The 12,233-nt window shown below is 36.9% G+C and overlaps 1 protein-coding gene across 1 annotated transcript in view; it reads right to left on the bottom strand.

The window, feature by feature from the left end:
• LOC110020782 (DDT domain-containing protein DDR4) overlaps nt 1–11,529 on the bottom strand; it is a 29,410-nt gene extending 17,881 nt beyond the window's left edge. The window contains exons 1-9 of the mRNA XM_020719002.1: nt 10,960–11,529; nt 10,767–10,877; nt 10,302–10,388; nt 10,157–10,194; nt 9,994–10,075; nt 8,825–8,931; nt 8,542–8,698; nt 3,489–3,581; nt 3,220–3,343 (exon numbers count right to left, since the gene is read on the bottom strand). Of these exons, the coding sequence (XP_020574661.1) occupies nt 3,220–3,343; nt 3,489–3,581; nt 8,542–8,698; nt 8,825–8,931; nt 9,994–10,075; nt 10,157–10,194; nt 10,302–10,388; nt 10,767–10,877; nt 10,960–11,280 (1,120 nt within the window). The 5' untranslated portion in view covers nt 11,281–11,529. The remainder of the gene's footprint in view (nt 1–3,219; nt 3,344–3,488; nt 3,582–8,541; nt 8,699–8,824; nt 8,932–9,993; nt 10,076–10,156; nt 10,195–10,301; nt 10,389–10,766; nt 10,878–10,959) is intronic.
• Nucleotides 11,530–12,233: the final 704 nt, after the last annotated feature.

The following is a 12,233-nucleotide window of genomic DNA, read 5'->3' as shown; positions in this document are numbered from 1 at the left end:
AGAGTAATAGTTTGCACCCTTCCATAGAGCATCACATCCTTGAAATGCTCGTAGCTCTTAGGAATAGAGTTTAGCAACAGTAGTGTCTTGTCCTCATCGTCCATCTTGACGTCGATGTTCTCGAGGTCGTCGATGATCTTGTTGAACTCGTCGATCTGCTCTGAGACAGATTTGTCTCCATGCATTTTGAAGGAGTATAAGCCCTGCTTCAGAAAGAGCCTATTAGCAGAGACTTTGTCAGGTAGAGTATCTCGAGTTTGGCCCAAAGTGCTTAAGCTGTTGTCTCCCTCGACACCTCCCTCAGAACTTTGTCGCCCAAGCTCAGGATTATCAAACTGTGGGCCTTGTCCAGTATGTTGATCTTCTCCTTCTCGGTCATTTCGGCCGACAATGCCGCCGACCTTTGCAATTCTTCCCATTGAATTTCTCAATGTCGAATTTGACGGAACTCATTGTCGTGGTTAGGATTTCTTCCAAATGAATTTTCCCTGCTTCACCCCGTGAACTTCAGTGCCTTCGTCAACCGAACCAGAGAGCTCTGATCCCTTCTGGCAGAGATCACACCTGTTCACCGGAGAAAACTTCCTGTTCTGTGCTCGCGCCTCCTTCCCGCAGACACTCCTCTGCGTCTAGCGGAACAAATCAAGAATTCCTCCTCTGCCTCTCACACGAGAAAACCTGCCTCTCCAGAGCCGCCGCGCCTCGCCAAACTGCTCAGATCCTCCTGCTTCACGAACTCCCGAGCAGGCCCCGAGCAGGAAATTCCCCGACCCATTCTCTGCGCGATCTCCGCCTCTTCCCTCTGGCTGAGCTACTCGAAAGTCCGAAATCCTCTGCTGGCAGCCCTGTCGCAAATTTTCGGCCCTCGCTCGATGACTGTTCCTCCTCCGTCTCGCCGAACCGCACAACCTGCGGTGCGAATCCAGTCGATCAAAGCTTCCACTGCTCACCGAATCTGACGCGATTTGGCTGCCTGCGATGCGATCCGTTTGCTCCTCTGTTCGTGAATGTCAAGCTCCTCTTCTTCGTCGTTGGACGCGAACACCTTTACGCGAACACATCTAGCCAAGAAGTATGAATCTTCCCACAGACGGCGCCAATTGTTGTGAGATATGTACTTCTTGGCATAGAGATGAGACGAAAAAGAACACAAGCAAACACAGATCGTTTACGTGGTTCGATCCAACTGGATCTACGTCCACGAAAGGGAATCAATCAAATAGTTCACTAAGGCAAAAGAAATGGAGAATACATAGCTTATACATAGAGATGAGCCCTCATCTTCCTTCTACGGCCTCCCTCTCAAGCGACACCTTGATACAAGGCCTCAAGATGCTCTCCTCCTCTCTAGCTCTCTAGCTATTCTCTCCTCCTTCGTGGTAGCTTAAGATCTCTTCCCTTGCCTCTCCTAAGTCTCACACCCTTAAGATCTCTTCTCTTGCTCTCCTAGGCCTCACACCCTCTCTATTTATAGAAGCAAGAGAGTGGTAGATGGGAGGTAAGTAAGCGGTAGGTGAACGGTATGTGAGATGTGGTAGGTGAGCGGTACCACATTACAAAAGTGTTCTTTTACCTTAGTTCATTAATTGAGGGTCAAAATAAAAGAGTAATCATCTAACAAGATCTTAAAGAAACTATTAAGTATGACCATGAGAGAATCAATAGAATCGGGCCAAAGGGACGAAGCCATTGCAGCTTTTGTTAAACCAGTTGTGAGTTCAATGCCAACGCTTCAGGATTTTCTCATTTCGCTAATAGGGGAATATGGTAGAACCACTGAAAAAAAGCTATGCTAACCAACACAAAATGATCTAAAACTGTAGCAGTAAGGCAGTTAGAGATCATAGGAGTGCAAGGAGATGAATATATATATTGCCGAAATAGTTATCGCCGCCCTGGCCTTGATGCCAACTTAAATAAAACCATGAATCTCAAAGGGAAGATTTAAAGATAGATAAGGTTGCAACTAAAGTTTTAAACTGAGGCATAAGCCAAAAACTATCTTAAAGAAGTTATATGCATGCAATTGAAATTTTTTAACAAGGAATATCAAGTAAGAAAATAACTGGTCAAACGACATAATTTCCGTTGCCTTCTAGTAAGAAATCGAGGACTTGGATCTCTAACAAGAATAATATATTATAACACGAAAAATAGTATTTGTAAATCTTTCAACAAACCTTGAATGAAACTAAACTCAACAACCAATTTTTCCAAGTAGGCAGCCCTTATTACAGTTTTTTCTATATTCCCTATATCCATTTATAAATGTAGAATCATTTTTCAGAGCAATCAGCATAAAAAATATTACAGTCTAATTCGTGTTCAAATGTTTGAATCACTAACAAAACTGAAATTATTAAAAGAAATTACTATTGATAAACCTTTCATCAAATTATGAGAGAATCTAAACAAAATGGGATGTTTATAAGAGCAGCACTAGCTCAAAAGCTTTTACATCATACTTATGAAAGGCAACCATCTCAAAGCAATGACTGTAAAGCTTTACAGTGATCTCAAGTATAAGAAAATCATGTACCTCCACATGCATCTCAAAAGCCTCAAAAGTGTTGCACTAACACCACAAAAAATTTAGCTGGATATAACAAAAAGAATTTATTCAATCCTACAACCCAGATCTTCTAAACCAGTGAAATGAACAAATGAAGTTTCTGAATTTTTTATGGGGCTCTCTTATACTAATAATTTACTTACCATGTAGAAATTCAACCAAGATTCCTACATTTCGTATCCCATAGCCTAACTCTAACTTACCATACATAAAATAATGAAGGTATCAGCATGGTACCAAGACCTAACATTCTTCTGCATATAAGAAGATTTTGCTAGTTAGACAAACAAACATGAAGCAATTCCTGTTACCCTAATGGCCTCTTCTTTAGTCATTTTTGTTCCAACTATTAAAAACTAATGAAAATTCATTAAATCTCAGAATACCGAAGTATTACAAAACATTATAGGCATATTTCTCAAATCTTTAGCATCCCCATTTTAAAATACCCAGGAATTTCATTTGGTAATGGTGATCAACCAATTATCAGTAACTTTTCAGTTAAAGAATGTGCACTTCCAGCTCGTTTGAGCACACATACACTCTGATATGCCCACATGGATACCCCCATCTCACTGTGTGCGTGTGAATACTTGTGATATATAGACAAAGGCAAAAAAATTCTGGGGCAAAAAATTAAATCATACCAAATGTATATGTGACTGGTTTTCTGTCACGCAGGGACCTTCCAGAAGAAATCCCATCAGCAATCACAAAGCTATCGAGAAGGAGAGCTTGTCTATGTTGCTTCTTCAACAATCGATCTTTTCTCTGTAATTAACCAATATAGAAGCTTCTTCAGTTTTCTATGTATTGTATTGAATTAAAAACATGTACCATAAATAACAAAGGAGTACCATGCCATTCATACATAAATGGGAATATATTATATATATATATATATATGATGCAGTACCTTCTGAATTTTGTCAACCTCTGGCAGAATATCTATTTTTAACTTCTTTGCCAGTGAAACTTCAGTCCTATTCCTGCTTTCAAGAAGTTTGTCCTAGAAAACATAAGACAAAGAAGCTTCATAAGCATTCGGAGGGAAAAAAGGCATGTTGGAGTATAAAGGAGCCAAAATCAAATTTTGCATTTTATATATTGACCTGGATATGCCCAGATGTAAATTGCAAATTAATTTCAATTAATGCAATGCCAAACCAATGCAAAAAAACTTAAAAGAGATAGAAAAGCTTGACTCCATGATGTCAATATAACACCAACTAGTAAATAAGAACATTAAGAGTTAATGCATTATCTATACTAAACAGCTCCAGTAATTGAAGTCTCTAAATCACTCCAAATGGTCTCTATTTCATATTTCATCAGATCAGAAGTATTAATTAAGTTAACTAACATAAACTTTTCATAAATGTAATTATACCTAAAGGTAAACTATAAAACATTATCATGGTATAGAAGTCAAATATAATATTTATAATCTCTTACAACACAGAAAAGAATATTGATGAGGTAATTTAATTAAGTGAGATTGTATATCAGTGTAAACCTAAAAGGATGAAACTTAATATTTTTTAAATCTTTAAAATAAAACTAAAATATTGGTCTAATATGAATGGTGGGGGTCATTTAATATTTGTAAACTCTTATAATACATAAATTACAGATGCAGTTATGAACCAATGAAGTAAAATTCTATATAACTTTACAATTCGAAGTGTAAAGTAAAGCATGTTTACAGCTGTGGTGCAGTAATTTAATAAAGCAAATATCAGAGACATTAAGGTTCCCAACAACATAGCCGCAGCCAAGAACTCAACAATGCTCGCTAAGGCCAATTGAACTGAAATATTATAATAATTCACGTTACAATATATATCACAATTTAATTAAGGGACTCTAAAGTAAAGCAGTTGATAGTTGGTAGCATAAGTAATTTAGAACTCCAAGATAAAGGACCTCTGGAATTCCAATATTTTTTGTTAATAGAGGTGACTCGGTCTAAAGAGAAAATCCTCATATCCTAAAAGAAGCTCATCTTAAACCTGCTAAGCGAAACTAAATCTACTGACACGCCTATAAATTCCAACAAAAAGTTGAACATAAGTGATTAAGGGTCTGTTTGGGGCAGCTGCAGTTTATCCAGCTTCTGCTGATAAGCAGCTTATCCTGATAATCTACAAATGAGCAGTTGATCCGAATAAGTTGGTTGACTGTTTGGTTTTTGCATTTGGAAAATAGTTGATTCTGGATAAATGACCATTCTGCCCCTGTTCTGGATAAGTTGTTTAGTTGTTTAGTATGTGTGTTTGAAAAACAGCTTATCTGTAACTTTTTGTAGATAATTTAAAAAAAAATTTAAATTATCTGTAATGTAAATTGTAATCAATAATCTACATTTTACTCTAATTTTAAAATAATTTAATTTAAATTTAAGAAGAAAGTAAACTCAAACAGAAGAAAATGTATTTACATATCTACGACATATTTTAAACTTAGATATTCTATTATTTTTGTCATAAAATTTCATATAATACTAAAATCTATGGGCTTTGTTGTGAGAGCCAGAGTATTTAATATCTTAAACTAAAGTTTTCTGGAAATTAACTGAAGATTATAATAAAGCAAAAAGATAGAAGCTAAATTAGGAATTTTAGGCAACATATGGAGAACTAACATGAGAAAAAAAATTAACTGGGCTTAAAAAAATTATCGCCTAATCACACACACACAAATGGAGACAAAGCGAGAGATAGACAGAGAGATTCATGGAAAGAAAACACTAGAACGTAAATAGACAGAGAGATTCACATCCTTTTCCTCCCTTCCCCTCTTCTTGCTTCTCTTCTTCTGTGACACCTGCTCCGCACCTGGCGTTCACTCTTCCTCCGGCGGACCCTCCTCCTGGCCAGAGGCGGAAGACAGATCCTTGCTAGCATCGTGGTCAGGTGATGACGTAGGGTCCCAGAAAAACCCCAGCAAGCTTCGTCTCGACGAGGTGCAGAAAAGAAAACCCTAAAATGGAAAGTGGGGGAGATTCCTCCGGCTGAGTGTCGCCTGAATCCGAGCACAGAATCGAACGAGCGCGTGAGGAAGAGGAAGCGAGTGCAGGTACTTTACTTGTCTTTCGACCAAATGAAATGTGAACTGTTGGTAGAAACCCGCAATCTGCGTCTAATACAAAAGGCGGAACACAACATTTTGAGGGAGGCTTCTAAACGCTATTTCCAAACACGTCGGTGGCGTTTTCAAAAAGCCACCTGTCACAGGCAAATAGTCTCACATTGGCTAGGTGTAGGGCCGAAAAGCAGTATTTAAGTCTTGGGCTGCCCACCACCCATAAGGGCTCTTTTGGGAGGTGACAAGTGGTATCAGAGCAGATTACTGTCTGCCAGGTGTGTGGACTCTCCATGGTCCAGTGGGACCCTCGGTGGAGCCGATCCGTGACGAGGGCGTCACGTGATTGGGTGGAGGAGAATGTCACAGGCAAATAGTCCCACATTGGCTAGGTGTAGGGCCGAAAAACAGTATTTAAGTCCTGGGCTGCCCACCACCCATAAGGGCTCTTTTGGGAGGTGACACACCGCTCTATATAAGCCCTCCCAAGTAGTCTAGTTGGCAAAGGAAGCCACCAAAGATTTGTGGGCAAAATATTTTATCTATCACACACAATACTTGATATTGCATACTCACTCAGTGTATTAAACCGACACATGAATAATCCAATGAGGATTATTTGGAAGCGGTGAATAGAATCCTGAGATACTTGAAAATGACCTCTGAATATCGTTTGCTCTTCAAAAAATTTGAAAACCGCGTGATTGAGATATACGTATATCATATGCTAGTTGGGCAGAAGAGATAATTAATAGGAAAGCAACCACTAGATAATGTTCATACGCCTGCGACAATTTTGCCATATGAAAAGTAAAAAAGTAATTTGTTATCTCTCAAAGTACTGCAAAATATGAATATCGTACTCATGCACAAGGAATATGTGATAGAATGTAGATTCAAGGGTTTTTAAGGGCGATTAGGATGAGATGAAAGACAATTAATTTGTTCAATGATAGACATGTAGTTATTAATATAACCAAAATTCTATGCATCATGACAAAACAGGACACATCGGATTGACCGACACTTCATCTCAGAAAAGATTAACAAAGAAATTGCTCGCGTCAACTATATTCATAAAAGACTTCAAACAGTTGATATTTCGACCAAAGCACTACCAAGGGTCAATCATGATAAATTGAAGTCCAAGCCTAGTTTGTACAATACATACAACCCAGCTTGAACAGGAATACGGAATAGGAAGAAATTTATTTCCTTTCTTCCTGATATATTTTACTAATTGTTTTTCTTTTATTAAATATTTCATTTTTTTCTTATTTTGGAAGAATTCCTATTTAGTTTCTTTTCCTCATTATATGAAAGCCTACATCTTTGATAATTTCATTTTTGTGCATGGTTTAGTCCATGAAAATGTGTATTCCATTTTTAAAAAGTGGCAAGAGGTGCAAAATTTGAATGAGAAACAAAATAGAGATTATCAAGTTGATAAGTCATTAGGAGTGTATTAGAATTAAAAAAAAATATGCTAATATGAACCTCATCGTGATTAGCCATATCCAAAGCATTTGGGGTGTGACTTTATAGAATATCACGATTTATTTAATGAGTTCATCATTTACATTAAATAGCAAATCTTAAACTTATCAAATTATAAATTCAAACATAACGCCCAAAAAGATGCATAAGGCTTCTTTCATTGGAGTTAAGCTGCTTCAAAGTGGTCATTTAATCCGCTTCATCGAAGCTTAGTATTTAATCCTGAATATGTGATTCCTTTCATTTCAGAACACTTTTAAATCTTTCAACAAAACTTCCAAAAACACCAGCGGTCAATCTCTTGACACTGAAATAAAATGCAAGTAGGGTTCTATACTGCAGCTAGAATTCTTTAACTAAGCATGCATAAATTTTGCACTACACAAATAGTGCCGTAGCAGTGCCATGTCTAACAAGAATTTAAACCGTGAAATGTCAATAAGTTCTAAATTCTAACTACTAACATGCCCATTAGTTTTAAGAATCAAACAAAAACTAGGGTCATTTACATAAATAGCATACAATTCTTATGTATTTACATATCTCACACCTAAATTTTCATATCTACACACATAGCACTCAAATAATATAACATTAAAATAACACTCTTACCACTTTTTAAAAATCGAATACACATTTTCATGCATAGGTTTAAAGAATCAAAGCGTTATATATGTAAATATGAAAGTTTAGGTGCGAGACATGTAAATACATGAGAATTGAGTGCTGTGCATGCAAATTTCCCTAAAAACTAAGACAAACTTCTACCATTCTGCAGGAATTATACAACTAATATCATCAACGCATCTTACCTTCTGAGAACATTGATTGCATAGGTCAAGTACCATTTAAGACTGAAACTAAAAATAGAATGTGAACATGTCAAGTCATAAATTATTGGTGAAAAGATAACATCCACGCAAGGTTCTAAACTCTTAAATAGCCACGTTTTAGCCTTCATGCAAATCATGTAATTTGCAGATAATAAAAGGAAAAAACAAAATCAAGCTCCTCTAAAATCGTATCAACAAGCTAATACTCACACGAAAATAATTCCTGGCCAGATTCGCCGAAATATATGTTAGTATCCAATTAAGAAGGAAAAGAAAGTTAAATTCTAATTACTTAACATACAAATTTGTTGCCAACAGTGACACTCCATCACTAATTGCCGCAGAGAAAGGAAAATGACAAAACTAAAAAGCAGGTTGTATGGTAAAATGTAGTGGACATTTTAAAAATTACAGCACACGTTCAAAACAAAAAAAAAAAAAAAACCGTAAAGAAGGATATTAACTATTATTACATATTACAGATTTGTAAAATGGCATAGCTTCAAGCACAATTTATGGAACCATATTTCCTATATTATTGAAAGTAAAACTCACAGAAACTTCTTGGAATTCATCCAAATTGGACGCAACCATTTCCCATTGGTAGGAGGTATTAGGAGGTGCAGGAACAGTTTTTCCCTTGCCCTTCTTAACCTCAACCTTTCTTATTTCCCGATATAATCGGTGACCTATTATTTCATCATCCTCATACCTACAGAAAAGACAAAAAAGATACAAAAATCTCAGCAGTGACTACAAATCTGAGCATTGAGATTGAATCTATAAAAATAATCATGGAAAATTTTGACATTATCAACATATCGTAATAGTATGTTACCAGTATGAAACTCCCAGAGAATCACCACCAATACGATCTTTCCGAAACAAAGAAAGATGGACACCGTGTTTCAAAGAATTGTCAATATAATTTCTAATGTCTTCTTGCTGGAGAGCAAATTTAAACAACAATCAGTTAGTTCATCACTGTGCGCACTGTTCAAACATGAACCCTTCAAGAATATTCAAAAACAAATTCAGAAAGATCATTCAAAACAATTCATAAAATTAAATAAATATAACCTAAACTAATGGAATAACAAAGATGTATCATATCTTCGAAAAATTTATCAAAAATTACTAGGAGCATAGACAAACAAGTTGCCCCTTCTTCCATGGTCACCATGGCTGGCAAGCTTTTCAATTAAATTATTCAAGGTTACTCAGGCTGTCACAGGTAGATACTTAAGAAAAAACAGTGTAAATATATGCTAATAAAATTAGTTAAATAATACAGAACTACTAAGAGATAAACAACCATGTTTCATCATATTTTTATCCAACAAGAGTGTTATGAACTTTAGGAGTCCAAACTTTATCTCTGCAAAGGACCTATTCACTAGAAAAATTTTTGGTTTTCAAAGGTTTGAAGAGATTAGATGTTCAATCCTAGCTTGTAAAAATTCTTCTAAGCTTAGTAATATTTCAGGTTTGAACGCCGATGAACAACAGACAAAAAATTTGCTTATATTAGTTAAGTCAGTAATGCTCAATTTATCATGTTAATTTCATTGTTGCTATTTATTATTTGTTACACTAATTTGAGCAATAATTTCACCATGAAATAAGCAGCCCTATCTACATCTCTATTAATGAAAAAAAAACTAAGCTATGAGCATGATGACCATCAATGAACTAAGATTACAGCTGCATAAATTCTGTTCATCTATTAGCTAGCTCAAGGTCAATAAGTGTATATTAAGCTGCTTGAATGTGATTATTCACAATTTATTTTTATTTAAGGTGACCTTTTTATAATCTATTTTAAACAAAAAAAATTATGTGCATAAATACATCTGAATTGAAAACAAACTTTATTGATATAGTATTCAGAATAATAGCATGAGGTATTAAAATCTCAACAAACATAAAAAAAAAAATCATTCATTCATGTATTCAGAATTGCAATTTGAATGACCATGAAATGACAAAAAAACAAGAAATAGTTACCTCTACACGAATGTCACATAAAGCTTTTAAAATCAACACTCGAATTGGCGGTTCAAGATTCTTGTATACCTCAACCTCAGCCCTAAACATGTTCATAACTCACCTATCAGCTTTAATTGTATTTACCATTCAAAAAAGGTTCGAGCGGTTAGTAAAAAAATACCCGTGTGATGCAGCTATTGGTATCTCCCCATCAGCTACCTACAACAATAATTAAATGTTAGCTAGTAATTTCTCGCAACAAAATCTTAAAAATCATCACTTTCTCTAAGTTTGAGCAATTAAGCCATTGGCTTAAAGCAACATACCCAATGCCACCAATCTTTTATTTTCCTGCACAAAACTGTAACCCAAGTTGACCGACCTAAAGCCACACGGATAACAGGTGGTATAGCCTGAGAATATTGACATCAATGAGTAAGAAACCAATTTTAAAAGGATATAAGCAAACAAATAGAGGAGATAATTCAACAAAAAGCTAAACTAAGGCACCATTGAAATATGGTAAATGAATCCTTAACTTCATCAACAAGAAAAATTGATACCCCAAAACCTCAAGGCTTGCATTTCCAACGCCATTCAAACCCAGCTAAAGTCCTCAGTAACCACACTCAGAGAATATGCTTTCAAATCGTAATAAATCATGATTTGTATAATTTTAGAAACCCAAACACCAATGCATATGCATATAAAATATAGGACAGTCTACCAAGCTAAACCACAAATGTGATCAACTAAATCCAAAGTTCCAATCCAAGGCAGAAGACGCTCACCTTTAGCAGCGGTATGTGAATATCATCCAATGTATTATTCGGCACCAGCAGCGCCGTCTCAAGCTCCTCTGCTGAGAACTCAACCGATATATTCAGCAGCGGTCTGAATACCTACAACAGGAAAGAGCAAAACACAAATAAAGCTAAGAAAACCTAAAAAAAACAGTGAGATCGCCAGTGGGTAGACTCTCACATTCAAAAAGTTGAGCACGGAAGCAAGCTCCCACATGGAGCGGATACCCCACCGCGGAAGCTGAGCCGACGTTGGCGGCTGCGTTAACGAAGTGATGATCCGGCTAGCCGGCTGCTGCTCCTCCTTCTCCCGACGAGTGACAACACCAACGGTGATGGAGCGGGGCTCCAGCGCCGGCAAGGGAGCCTGCAGTCGAGCTGAAGTGCGGGCGGTGCACGCCCGCGCAGGACGTGACTTCCGGGTCGGATTGTTCGCCTGAAATTGATCCTCCGACGAGGATCTGTCCGGCAACTCAGTCGCCGGAGAACCCGCCGCCGACATCACAATTACGGCGGAGGTGGTGAGGGATCACGACAGAAATCGGGATGCGCGCGAGATGAAGAAGAAATATTGAGGGGAAATCGGGACAGCAGCGAAGGGAGACAATCTGGATCGCAACCATATGACGTAGCAGAGATTAGAAGGAGAGAGAAAGAAGCACAGAGACGGCCAAACGGGGGAGAAAAGAGAGCGGAGGGTTGGGGGAGAGAGAAGCGTGAGAGGCCGAAAGGGTTCCGGGGGTGAAGGGCATTATCGGTAACATTGATGAGTAGGTTTTACATTCCTAATTTATTTAAGGGGGAATTGAAAATTTACTTTCAAGGGGGTAATTGAAATTATTACTATTTATAAAATTAATATTTTATCATATTCAATTACTTAATTTAACTCTAGTGTGGAAATTCATAAAAAAAATTTATTTAATCTATTTTAATTTTATGATTTCAAATTAACCTTATTTTGATCACATTTATTTTTCTAAAAATGAAATTTCCATGGACCAAATTTTAACATAAAGAATTAGTAGCACTTCTTATGCATAAATATAAGAAAATTTTGTTAGAAATATTCATAAGGTTTGTTTACATGCATATCACACAATTCTTATATATTTACATATCTTACATCTTAACTTTCATAATTATATGTATAGTGGAGGGCTTGGGTCTGTGGGAATGTGGGTTGGTGGTGGATCTGAGTATGTGTGTGTTGGTGGCATGTAAAGGTTGTGTTGGTGGTTTTGAGTGTTGTGCTTGTTGGTGGCATGTGGAGGTTGTGTTAGTAGTTGTGGGTGGTGTACTTGTTGCTGGCTTTAAGCGTGTGTTGTGCTGGGTTTTGGTATGTGGATTGGTGGTCAATGTGTTAATGGTTGTGGGTGATGGGCTTGTTGGCGGATGTGAAGGCTATGTTGGTGGTTATGGGTGTGTGTGTGTGGGTGGGGGTGTTGAGGGTGG

Source organism: Phalaenopsis equestris, unplaced genomic scaffold (assembly GCF_001263595.1).
Source record: "Phalaenopsis equestris unplaced genomic scaffold, ASM126359v1 Scaffold000107, whole genome shotgun sequence".
Lineage (NCBI taxonomy): Eukaryota > Viridiplantae > Streptophyta > Magnoliopsida > Asparagales > Orchidaceae > Phalaenopsis > Phalaenopsis equestris.
Note: the sequence above shows the minus strand (reverse complement) of the source record. Positions and strands in the feature narration are given on the sequence as shown.